Consider the following 13,759-nt stretch of genomic DNA (forward strand, 5'->3'; position numbering starts at 1 on the left):
GTGCCCGGCCCAAATTATATATTTCAAATAAAAGGAAGTTGAAGTCTATGTTGTATTATGATTGTTAGTTATATCCCACAGACATACTTTGGTGTATATAGAGAGGGAGATTATTGTGCTTAAAATTAAAGTTGTAAGCTTTCAAGCAAAGTTCAATTACTGTTAAAAAACAAAACAAAACAACAAACAGCCATTGTTTTGGACTATGTATTGATAGTCCCAATTGCCTTCTTCATATATTCATTCTATAACACTTACAAATATGCACATTACCTAATCTGGAGTCATAACAGAGATCAGTGTGAAATTATTGAAGCTAATTTGCTAAAACTTTGAAGTTTGCAAAGACTCGCTTTTCCAAATATAATCCCAACACTTTCACTCAATTGTAGCCTAATATACCTTCATGAGTAGAATAGAGATGGTCTGGGTACACAATCCCAGTTTATCTTAGACTGCAGATGGTAGGGAGTTTCTGTTTCTGCAGTTAAAATAAAATGTTTGGCAATTATAAATTACAGCTGTGCTGTACTTTCCAATTAAAATTATTTGTGCCGGGCGCGGTGGCTCAAGCCTGTAATCCCAGCACTTTGGGAGGCCGAGACGGGCGGATCACAAGGTCAGGAGATCGAGACCATCCTGGCTAACCCAGTGAAACCCCGTCTCTACTAAAAAATATAAAAAACTAGCCGGGCGAGGTGGCGGGCGCTTGTAGTCCCAGCTACTCGGGAGGCTGAGGCAGGAGAATGACGTAAACCCGGGAGGCGGAGCTTGCAGTGAGCTGAGATCCAGCCACTGCACTGCAGCCTGGGCGACAGAGCAAGACTCCGTCTCAAAAAAAACAAAAAAAATTATTTGTTTTTCCTCTCAAAATATGTATATGTCCATTGAAGAAGTTACAACCAGATAATGTGAATGTCTTTTTTCAGATGCTGCCACTGAAAACAATCAGGATGCCAGCAGCCTATATTTCATGCATGTCCTATGTTATGCTAGGTACCACAATACATGAAGAATTAAAATCCAAACCAAAACAAAACAAACAAGAGAAAGCACTGCCCAACCATTCACAGAATTCAGTCTAGATGGGGAGACGTAAGTCAAATAATTAAAAGACATGAGATGAATAATAAACAAGGTAAGAGCCAAATGTGATGGGAGTCCAGAGAACAGAGTAACTTATCTGCATTGGAGATTCCAAGAAGGCTCACAGAGAAGCTGACCCATGGACTGGGGCTCAAATAGAGACAGCAGTGGGATTTGAAGAGACGCATTCCCTGATTAAAGAATTGCTTATGCAAATACCCAAAGTGAAGAGGAAATATGGCATATTTGGGTAGTCTGGGTGCATAAAGGGGCCAGTCTGAGTTCAGGCTACGAAAGGGGTCTGGAATTCCATGGAGACTTCGAGACTACACTGTAAGCAAAGAATGGAAATCTGAAATAACCAGAGCTGATTCCTGGAAACTATTATGGTGGCAGAAAAGGTTTTTTCTTACATTAAAGAGAAAAAAGAAAAGTAAGGATGGCGGGGTCTTCTGAATGATTAAAAGCAATAAAAATGATGTGTAAATTTATCACCAAATAATAGGTAACTACAGAATAAAATACATTATCATTCAAACAAGTACTGTGCAAAGTTACACTTTTTTTTTTGAGGGACCAGATAACAATGTAATTTGGATACCAGTAGGTAGGCATCATTTACTTTTATCCTTCACAAGCATGTGGCCATGATTTACGATAACAGCATGGGCCCAGTGGGCCAAATCTATTCTAGGAATTAATTATGACACTACTTAAGATTGAAACGTCTTCAAACTAACTCTCCAAAATAATTTTTAATGCAATCGATGTACTCTTAAACAACATGTATCAAAAAAATAGCCATAAATATGTCATTTTGTATAAGGAGAAACAGTAGACTCTCTCTAAAACACTTTAAAGTATAATTAAAACCCCAAATTTGTCCTTTAATTTAAATTACTCCAAAAGCAAATTTCAATGACTCACCATAAAATTTTAATTTTATTCACCAGTGATATGTATTTACCTGAGAGAAACTGCATGTGGCCCATATATCTCTCTCACTGCTGACAAATCAGATTCTAGTTGTGGGTGCTTGTGCAGTTCCCCATCATAGTTCACCTGATGAAAAGGGATAATTTAAAAGTGTCTCAGAGGAGAAGGGAATCAAAAACCTAAGCAGCCTTTTGAGATAGGTCTCCCTGTGTGTTTTGCCATGGGCATTTTTAGCTTCATTAAAGTAATATATTCACTAATATCCTTAAGTTCACATATGACTAGAATAATTGATTATGGTTGGAACTTAAAGTTAGTTTATATTAATACAAAGAAAAAGCAAGTGTAAAAAACTAGTGAAGTGTCTGGCAGATAATCTAAAAAACTTCTAGAATGAAGATCAAGACTAAAGAAAATCATTTACTTCCCCTCTGTAAGAATTAGTAAACAAAAATCAAACAGGAGTGATTTTGCATAATGTTAAAATGTTATATTGGTAAATGAATCATTTTGTTGGGAAAACTATCTCATTACTAGAAAGACATTCCTGGAGAGAGGAAAGCCCGTTTTATCATATCATCTCTCTGTAGCCTTGCACATGCTTGATTGACAAATTACTAATTTTTCATTCTGAATAAATAAATTTACTTGCATTATTTTACATAATTTTGGCTTTAATGTCCTTCTTTAACGTATTACCCTCCCATTATACTATCCAACTTATAAAGCACATTTGCTCAAGGAGTTTATAGAAATAGAACCACATATTATATAGCCACACCCTAAAATCAATTGCTCAGTTTTAAATTTTAGCATTATCCTGTAAACTTCTGATGAGTTCTTCTATATACGTGGCTAGGCTATTCTCATATATTTAAATTATGATGATTCTTCATAACAATTTTTCAACACCAAGAATTCAATGGCAATGAATACAAAAAACAAATGATGAAGATGCTCAGTAATTTCGGCCCATCAAATTTAATAAAGGTTAACCAGCTTCTATTTAAAACTAACAATATACACTTTTATTACAAGTGTCATTATCTCAAAATAGTGACTGAACACAACATGCTTAAGAAATTCAAGTCAAAAGCATAATAAAATGCTATCTGTAAAATCTCTGTAATGAATTAAGATGAACTTCAATGTAAATAAATGATTACAATTAAAAGGACTGCAAGGGAAACTTAATTTCTAAAAATAGGTAGAAAATGTGCAAAGATAAATTATATAGATTTTCTAGTTAGTTACAGAACCCTGAATAACACACAGGTACCTTAACTCTCAGGCACAGATTACCACTAGGACAACATGGCTATTAGAATTCTAAGATTAGGTATTTGTAGGACCAGGTTTCCTTACCTGCCCTCCGTAATAAAATTCTTCGGAATCATTGTCACCTTCAGAATCTTCCTCCACTGTACTATTCTGTCTTGACTCCTTAAAATAATAAAGTAAGAAAACAATTTAATGATCAAATTATTTTATCTTTCTAAAATAGCAAGTGGCTATAATAGGCAGGTCTTGAGCATATATTATGGATTTTATATATAAAACACTCTTGGTGCAGTATAACCCCAAAACAAAAGGTAGTGGGAGACAAATGGCTTTGTGAGTGTACCCAGCAGCACATCTGTTTTGAAAATTCTCTTTCACTGATTTTATAGGAAATGCACAATTCAATATTTGATGTATATTAAAAACTTATGTATAATCAATTATACCTTCAGTTTTGCTCTGATAAAACATTTGGCAAGCTTATACTAATTCAATTTTATTAAAAAGCTCCTCAGCATTATTTGTCCCAGGCTGTTCTCACTTCCTCTGCCAACTCTAAACAATGGTATGAAAAAAAAAGAAACTTTAAATGCAATAATATAAAGTCAAATTATGAAAATAAATATGAAACATATTATGAGAACTTTTGATACACAGAAACTATTTGTTTCAGAATTCAGATTTCAACAGGGTATTTAATTTAATATACTTCAACTTGAAGTTTGAATTTCTAATTAACTGAACCACATCTGCCATGTGTCTGAAGCACAAACAATGAAAATTCATGGGGGTATTCCTATCACTGGCCCTATTAACACAGGAGAAATGTAGGTATTTGGACACAGGAATCCATTCATCCAGTGCTTTGTAACCATCCCTAAACTTCTAGACTTAATTTCAAGTTCTTAAGGAAAACAAACAAACAAAAAAATGTGCAAAAGGAAATTTGGGTTTTATAAAATTCTAACCATTTTGGTTTCAGCAAGCCTTTTGTTCAACCAATAATTCTCAATGTGGATAAAGAAGGGAACAATGAATGGTGCAACACTAACAGGAAGAGGAGGGTTGGATCAAATGCATAATTTTGAAAGCAAAGAATTGCTGGTCCCATTGCACTCATTTTGTTTGTTTAATATCCTGATATTTATTTATAGATTCAAATAAAGTATTTGGAAACAGAAAGAAAAGATGAGCTTGTGTTTTTAAATACTGACAGAAAATAAGACTATGTACACCCTCAGTGTCACTTTGGCTAAAGAAATCATCTTTTAAAATTTTAAGGATCCCATCAAAATCATGTATAGCCATGTGTACCTATAAATCAGTTACATAAGTGTTCCTCAGTTAATTACATTGTTTGATGAAAGAATACAGAATAAGTTAAGCTTTATATACATTTTATTTAGAGTTAAACCAGACATTTCTTTCTATGATTTTAAAGGGAACTTTCTTCTCAAAGTTAATTTTAGGCCACTTCCTATCATAACAAACACCCCTGAGCCATTAGTTTGAGTTTCATTCACCATATACCATTTTAGTCTCACTAATGATGCTATTAACTACACATACCCAGTAAATTTTAAATGTATCTATATTGTTTCTAGAAAATAAAAAATATAATTTACATACCTCCCCATTTTCCTTTTGTAATTTGGATTTTATGGATAAGCAACAGTTAATGTCATTTGTTTTTCTTAATTCTGAAAGAAAGTTATAATTAAAAAATATATCATGGTATTTAGTATGCTATTCACCAAGCATTCATGAGTTTTGGTATAAAACCACCCTTTAGGTGATTCCATCTCCTTCGAAAATGAATTAAGAGATATTTTGAAATCATGTCATGTTGAGGAGTTACACAATATGCAAGCTATTCTGATTTTTCACTGTGCAGAAAGATGTGATTAAAATAAACAACCGCTTTACAAATTCCTTCAGCTCTCACTCTATATTTCATGGTATCTTCATTGCTGTTAAGTGTGCTTTTAAAATATTTAGTCTGTCATTATGTAAGAAAATATTTTTACAACAGCAATGTCAGCATAATACATTTAAACAGAACTTTTAAAACTACTTTAAATTTATGCGTTTACAAAATTGTTAAAAAATATACTTTAGATAGAAAATTTTCATGGAGACTGGATTTACAGATACGGAAGATAAATATCTGTTACTGGCTAAATGAAACAAACAAACAAACAAAAAGGATAATGCAATTTAAAAAATTAACCTAGAATAAAAAATAATATTACTATTACCTGTTGCTATTCTATGAAAAATTACTGGTATTGGCTCTGTAGTAACTAGCACATCTTCATCATTCTCTGAACTTGACACATATGTATTATCTGCAAAAAAAAAAAAAAAAAAAGGATAATTAAAGGCATAAGTTTAAAAAATACATCCTTTATAAAAATAATAGCTAATTTATATGCACATCACTTTAGTTCCAACTCTCATAAAGCACACACTACTGTTCTGATTAAACTCAAAAAATATGATAAAGTAAATTGCAGATTTATTTGTGAAGCAATTGTAAATAGTCTCTTTAAAGACATTTGTATCTCCTGGTGAAATACAGATTTTGAATAGAGACTATCCAGGTACATCTCTAATATCCCTTATGGAAATGAATCATTTGGATGCAACTCGGTACTTTAACTCACTGGACAGGGTCCTTCCCAATATTAGCGTCTACTATAGGGAGCAGGGTTAGTGAGTAGAGAGAGAAAACTAAAGAAAAGCACTTGCTGCAATTAAAAAAAAAAAAAATCATTAGTGGGCTGGACGCGGTGGCTCACGCCTGTAGTTCCAGCTCTTTGGGAGGCCTAGGCGGGCGGGTCACTCGAGGTCAGGAGTTTGAGACCAGCCTGGCCAACATGGTGAAACTCCCCATCTCTAAAATAAAAAAAAAAAAAAAGAAAGGGAAGATTCATTATCAAACCATCAAATATCTGAGCTGAAGACTTTGTTGTAATCAACCTTTCATACTTGCTCTAATACATATTTTAAAACTGATTAAAGTCTTCACAATTATCATTCTTTCATGAATTAAATTATCTACATGCATTATACAAGGTTGAGTGGCACAGAACACTAAATCATCCATAGAGTCCTAAATTTATAATTCAATATTTGTTTCCTCTTAAAAAAATAACATTTTTATGAGTTTAGCAATCTTTCTCTGATGAATACAGGTCATCCAAGTGTAGGTAATACAATCCTAGGTATTTATTTTTCTTTGCTCATTGATGATTGCAAGGCATCTCTCAGGAGAGCTTTTCAACACACACTTCATTCAATTCATTAATAATGTTTCCTATAATGCACCCATCAATGACCTACTACTAAATATATAACAATTAGCCGAACACATAATAGGGAAGGCATGGATCAATTTCTGCTAGGAAAAATTAGCTTGTATCTTATGACACAGTGAATGCACATTAAAAGATATTTTTGAGCCCAGTTTTCATAATTTATTGTGGTCAGTACAGAGAGAACACAATTTTTAATTTAATACATCTCTAAGTCATTATTTTCCAAAGAAACATCTGGTAGCATTCTTAGACCCCAAGTAATGAGTGATGTAGTGATCTTGTATTACAGATTAGCTGCAAAAGACTGCCAAACAGACTAAGCTTTAACAGTTCCAGGGAGCTAAGCAGGAGTGGATATGAATTAGATTTGAGACAAAAGGACGTTTGCCTCCATTATTTGATTAGTGCAACACCAAATTTTGCTTTATTTAGTTTTTCCAATATTTCACGGAGGGATATGAGGTTTTCATGCTTATTGAGTGGGACCACAAGATTAGGGAAACAGGTTTAATATAAACTTAATATCTCATTAGTTGAGACTTTGATCACTTATCTTAGAGTGTTCTTCGGGAACCTCTACTTTCAGTATCAAAAAAACGCCTATTAGAGTCAATTTTTTTATTTTTTTTTTTTTTTATTTATTTATTTATTTTATTTATTATTTATTATTATTTATTTTGAGACGAGTCTCGACTCTGTCTGCCGGGCTGGAGATGCAGTGGCCGGATCTCAGCTCACTGCAAGCTCCGTCTCCCGGGTTGGGTTTACGCCATTCTCCTGCCTCAGCCTCCCGAGTAGCTGGGACTACAGGCACCCGCCACCTCACCTGGCTAGTTTTTTTGTTTTTTGTATTTTTTAGTAGGGACGGGGTTTCACCGTGTTAGCCAGGATAGTCTCGATCTCCTGACCTCGTGATCCGCCCGTCTCAGCCTCCCAAAGTGCTGGGATTACAGGCTTGAGCCACCGCGCCCGGCCTAGAGTCAATTTTTTTTATTATGTCTTAAACCCTCACTCAGAGTCTCACTGATTTGAAGTCAGTTGCTACTTAATATAAAACCTAATTATCTGTTTTCCCTGTGCACAATGGATTCCCTGGAGCTAACATTTAGGAGAGAAAGAGTATTAGAAGGGAGCATTAGAACAACAGAAACAAAAGCTGGCCACCAATTAGAACATACAGAAGAATCCGTAAGGTGGATAGCATCATGCAATTTCACAGTATCATGGAATGACAAAGATTTTACTAAAACATCAAGAGGCAAGTTAATTAAGACATTATGTTTAACAAAACAGGGGAGTGAATAACTAAATAGAAAGGATTTTCTATCAAAATGGCTTTACGTAAAGTGTCAACACTGGAAGACAGTGAGATTTGATTCAAGAGAATATAATTTGGTGACTATATGTTGTATAGGCTAGACAGCATTACGCCTTCAAACATAACATTTTCTAAGAGATTCTGTATGGTTTGTATTTTGATTAGTGTTTAGGTATTAGAAGACATGTAATTTCTTATTTTGGCTTAATTTACCCCAAATAAAAATGTTTCCAGGTTTCATGATATTATTTATTAAATTGCCATTATTACATAATAGGCCAGATCAGATCACAGAGATAGACCCAATTTATGATCAGAAACATAGGACAAGAAAGAAAGCACATCAGATCTAGAAGCTGGTTCAATTATTTGAAAGAATTCACTTTGCTCTGAATTCAAAGCACTCTGGTCCTTGGCTTTTCCTTTTGGAAGATTTTGATTACTGATTTGATCACTTTACTGATTATTGGCCTGCTATTATTTTATGATTCAGTCTTGATAGGTTGCATGTCTCTAGGAATTTATCTATTTCTTCTACTTTACCCAGTTTAGCAATCCTTTTAAGATCCAGAGGAAATGGAATCAGTATCTTGAAGCGATATCTCCACCACCATGTTCACTGTGGCATTATTCACAATAGCTAAGAAGTGGAAACAACTTAAGTGTTCATCAATGGATGGCTGCATAAAGAAACTGTGGTACACATATACAACAGAATATTACATTCAGCAACTAAAAAAGAATGAAATCCTGCCATCTGCAACAACATGGATGAACACAGAGGACGTTACATAAGCCAAGTGAAATAAGCCAGACACAGAAAGATAAATACTGCATGATTTCACTTCTATGTGGAATCTAAATAAGTTGAACTAGTATAAGCAGAGAGTAAGAACAATGGTGGCTAGGGGTTGGGGGACACAGGGAGATGCTAAAGGGTACAAACTTTCAGTTAAAGCTATAAAATCAACAAGTTCTGGGACCTAATATATAACATGGGTGGTGATGGATATGTTAATTAATTTGATCGTGGTAATCACTACATATGTATACATACATCAAATCACCATATTGTATACCTTGAATATATTCAATAAAGATTTAGAAAAATCTAGACACTACTGCCAACTAGCTGTTGATCTCCTTTAGCCTAAGCCACAGTTATAGCTATAAAATGAGAGGTTTGCACATGATCTTTGATGATCATCCCATCTGTATGAATCCATTCTGTTGGCTTTTTGTTGTTGCTTAATTCCTTCTAAATCTTCCTCAAATTATTTTGACATTTGTAAAAATAACATATTTGTTTACAGGAGAAAGTGGAGTGTAAAAAGTTTTAAAGAAAGGACTTAAAGTAATAGAATGAGTAAGTGACAGAATAAGAATGTTTTTAAACTCAAATTCCTTCACTGGAATTCTCCATCTTGACTTCTAAGCTCCCCCCTTTTTTTTTCTGAAAACCTCTGGGGACAGTTAGATTTTTAATGTGTATGTTTTATAGTATTTAGTATTTCTTAAACTGTTGCTTTTATTCTGCTTCAAATACAGCATCATTTAAGTCAAGTCATTCCATCCCTCACTGCTATATAACTTAAGATAAATAATTATAACTCTAAAAAATAATTATATTGAGTTCATGTTACATTCTCGATATTTTTGCTGAATTTTCTATATAATTTCACCTCATCCCCTACTGCAGTCAATTATTTTCCCTATTTTAAATACTAGGAAACTAAGGCTCAGAGAAATTAAACACTTTGCTCAAATTACTTATTAATTACCTATACACTAGCAAGTGGTAAAACTTGAATCTGCCTAAATCCAAAAATCAATATTTTGTCACTATACCATGTGCTTTTCTAAATATGGAAAGTATTGTCACTAAAAAGTTGCAATATCTTATAAAATATAAATGCTTATTAGGTATAAAAACAATTATATTTTCAGGGCTGTAATTTGATATAGACTGTATAGGATTCTAATTCTCACTGAAGAGGTTTATTCACAAGTTATACCTAATGCTCAAGTATATCATGTAGGTCAAGACTCTTTGGACTCACAGGTAGTAGAGGATCCAGAAAGTACCCCTTCATTCCTCTACTAGGGATAAGAGAGTCCACTCCCAACAGTAGGTAAGCCTTCCCAATTAAAAGTGGAAAGAGAAAATTAAAGAGTTCTGCCATTATAGCAGAGCCAACCTGTGACTTGTAATACACACAACTATTGTGTAATCCATTCTCTTACATTAACAAAAAAAAAACTGTCTTCAGTATAAAATACACAAAGAAGTACAAGTAAATCAGAAGGCTGCTCTATTTCTTCACTTAATCGTGAACAGTCAACATATTTAGTATTTCACTTATATACATGCTATTATGTATGCTGACTCAATAAAGACCCTCTAAATTTTCATTTCACTAAAACTATGAAATAAATTTCAATAGATGGCACAAGTTAATTAATAGATCACAATTATAAAAGGACAAATCTGTTCCTAGGGACATAAGCTAGAATGATGTAATCTTGACTTTGGAGGATAATACTGATACATTTTCATAGAGCAAAGAAAATTTCATATGTTCAGACTTAGATGATTAGTTAATTACTGATCCAAATAATCCAGGAGAAGGTGGGGGGGGGCTAAGCTATATTATTAGAAGGAATTAATAAATGTTATATCAAGATTACTGCATTTAGAAATTGGATGCAACATTAAAAAGAGCTATTTGTTTGAAGTATTCTTTTAAACGGGCAAACTATTTGGAAGACAAACCAACGGAGGGAAGAACAAGAACAAATTTAAACAATAAAAACGGGCCAGAAGAAATAACCAGAGACATGGAAGATTTTTACAATTACAGAACAAATACTATACTTTTGCTAAAAAATTTGGACATTTCACCAACACAGAAACTTTCAAGAAGAAGACGTATTTTAAAATGACTAAGAAATAGGAAAACAGAAGAGATAATAATCACTGCAGAAAAATAAGACAACTGCCCCAGAACCATCCCTAAAAAGCTCAGACAGATTTGTCTGCAAGTTCTAGCAAATGCTCAAAGAGTTATTTAATTCCTTCAGCAACTTAAGGTCTTTAATGTTAAAGTATATGACAAAACACATAATTCTCATAGATCAACATTGAGTTATTTGCTAATATAATTTGTTACTTTATTGTTTAAAGGAAAAAGTAGATATGACACCTCAACAGATGCCAAACAGTAGTTTGATAAAGATTTAATATTCATTTAAAAAAAAAAAAAGCTTGGTAAATGAGAAAAAGAGTAATTTCCTTTCTGAAAACAACTGGAAGCATGCTCACTAATTTTGAGAAAAGATACAAAGCTGCCAACTTTCATATCTATGATTAAAAATTATTCCAGTGCCAACAAGAACAGGTATAAATGTTGGAAAGGAAGAACAAACATATAAGTTATAAAACAAGATGCCTACCTAAAATGTCAAGCATATTAACCAACAACTCTTAGTACAAATAAATGTAGATTAAAATTTAATAATGGAGAAAACATTATCATATTAATGTTCATGTGAAGAAAGCTCCATAAAAATACTAACACTACTTCCCCAGAGGCAACGGGAATCAGAACTGAATTACAGACTTGATTTTATCTCCAAACTACATGTTTTAGGAAAATGTTATTTAATACTTACCATCTCTCAGCACACTTCTCTCAGTATGAATTTACATTATAAACTGCCCTGTTCTGCCTTTCATACAGACTGGCATTGAGAATCAAATGAAATTATGTATGTGCAAATACTTGGAATACTGTCCACTGGACAGTGTATTTTGATATACTGGTTACATCAGCCAACTGAAAATTCTGCCCCAGTATTTAAACCAGAATGCACTAATCTTCGTCTTCTGTAATTGTATTTTATTGTAGCATAACAACCTACTTTCACCGAACAGATTAAATATATATACTTACACTCCTTCCTTTTGGAAATGAAGTTATATTGAAAATTCATTGCAAACTTGCTCGAATTAGACAATTCAGCAAAAAGAGCACAAATGATAATCAATACTTTTTTTTAGAATTTCAATGTTTGTATATTGGCATTTCCAGGTGGGGCTCCCTTAAAGTGAGAAAAAGCCCAAGTAATACTTCTTGACCACAAGAGGGAGCTAAACACTTGGTCCACTTGGTTTACTGAAGGCATCCTCTACCATACATATTCTGTGCTACAGATTAATTCACTTAGTGTCTTCAACTTGGGCTTTAATTTGTACTATTATTTCTATTACTTTGACTTAAAGTCCTGTACCTCTCATGGCTGACATCTCTATGATCTGCTTCAGATGAAAAGCACATTAATTTTTATATTTACAATAAATAGTGGGGCCTCTATTTTCATAACATACTTGGCAAATATAGCATCAAAAACATGCTATACTATCAGACAGGGCTGATTGCCTAACCATCTACAAAAAGCATTTTTCTTATAAATACTTCTTGTATTGGTTCTTCCAGTAAAATTTCTCTAGAACACTTTTTGTATTACCATTAAATATAGGCATAGCCTTAATGAATAACCTCACTGTATAACTGTACAACAGTTTTATAGAATACTATGTTTAAAACATTTGGAGAGCATAGCAAAATAATTGCAAGGAAGTTTGTGATTTAAGAAAGTATTTTCAAATGTAACAATCTTATAAAATGATTAAATGCTTAATGCAAACTGCCGCAGAAAATACTTAAATGCTAAACAAGTAAGTTTTACATTATCTCCATACCAAACTATGAACTAATCATTATTTTTTAGTACTAAGAAGAAAAAATAGATACACACACACACACACACTCACTTAGAAAACTGACTGAAAAATATGTGTTACCTATTATTTTTACATTCTGAAAGGCCAAATGATGTTTGAAACTAACAATTAGACCATTGAGAGAATCTTTATTTTAATTGTAATGACGTAAATGTACAGGCTGGAACCATCATAGGAAATTTTTTTTTTCCCATCATAGGAATCTTTAAAGAACTTTTCATTGGGAAATTATTTTGATTCTGCACTGTGTCTCAGAGTAACACATGTACTTCACAGGCAGTCGGCAGAATTCTTCTATAGCTTTAAGGCTTCCCCTACCAATGTTTCACCCCTTGATATATTTATATGTATTTTACATATCCAGAAGAAAAAAATATTCAAAGGAACCCTGATATGAATATCTGTAATAAAATGAGAAAAGCATACCTGGGTAATCTTCAGATACATGTACTGCGTAGGATACACTGTTAAAACAAGAAAACAGGTTCAAGTTACTGCTAAAGTAGACAGGCTTTTATAAAAGACAGACCAACCCAATATTATCCATTCAGTTATACAGATATAAGTATAAAACCACTTTTACATCCGACATAAGAAACTTACATGTTTTTTTAAATACGCTTTCCATTAGTCTAAATGAATCTTAGTCTAACAGTTTTGAAATATCTTTCTCCCTACAAGGCTTTATCTTTAGATAGGTCTTTTATTTCAGCAAGGTCTATTTTTCCTATTATATGATCATTTATTTTCTTTGCTCAGATTTCATCAAATCATCTTTTCTTACCAAAAAAGTATTTCTCTTATTGAGTATAGCACCCGAGAATTTAAACATTTTTAATATTGTTTCCCCAAAATATGAAGTACTTCGGATACTCTTGGTTTTTTTCTAAAAGAATTAACAAAATATAATGGAAGTATAAGTAATATTATCAATCTTTCATCATGCACGCACATGCACATATATATAAATAAACTTTATTCTGTTTTCATAAGGATTGAGTTGTTTCAAAACAA

General features: G+C 33.0%; 1 protein-coding gene across 4 annotated transcripts in view; it reads right to left on the reverse strand.

The window, feature by feature from the left end:
* PARP8 (poly(ADP-ribose) polymerase family member 8) overlaps positions 1 to 13,759 on the reverse strand; it is a 191,421-nt gene that overhangs the window by 85,552 nt on the left and 92,110 nt on the right. For all 4 annotated transcript variants that reach the window (XM_017891849.1, XM_017891859.1, XM_017891839.1 and 1 more), the window contains exons 4-8: positions 13,172 to 13,209; positions 5,562 to 5,651; positions 4,933 to 5,003; positions 3,388 to 3,465; positions 2,054 to 2,148 (exon numbers count right to left, since the gene is read on the reverse strand). In XM_017891849.1, the coding sequence (XP_017747338.1) occupies positions 2,054 to 2,148; positions 3,388 to 3,465; positions 4,933 to 5,003; positions 5,562 to 5,651; positions 13,172 to 13,209 (372 nt within the window). The remainder of the gene's footprint in view (positions 1 to 2,053; positions 2,149 to 3,387; positions 3,466 to 4,932; positions 5,004 to 5,561; positions 5,652 to 13,171; positions 13,210 to 13,759) is intronic.

This window comes from Rhinopithecus bieti, unplaced genomic scaffold, assembly GCF_001698545.2.
Source record: "Rhinopithecus bieti isolate Rb0 unplaced genomic scaffold, ASM169854v2 scaffold_1561, whole genome shotgun sequence".
NCBI classification, from domain to species: Eukaryota; Metazoa; Chordata; class Mammalia; order Primates; family Cercopithecidae; genus Rhinopithecus; species Rhinopithecus bieti.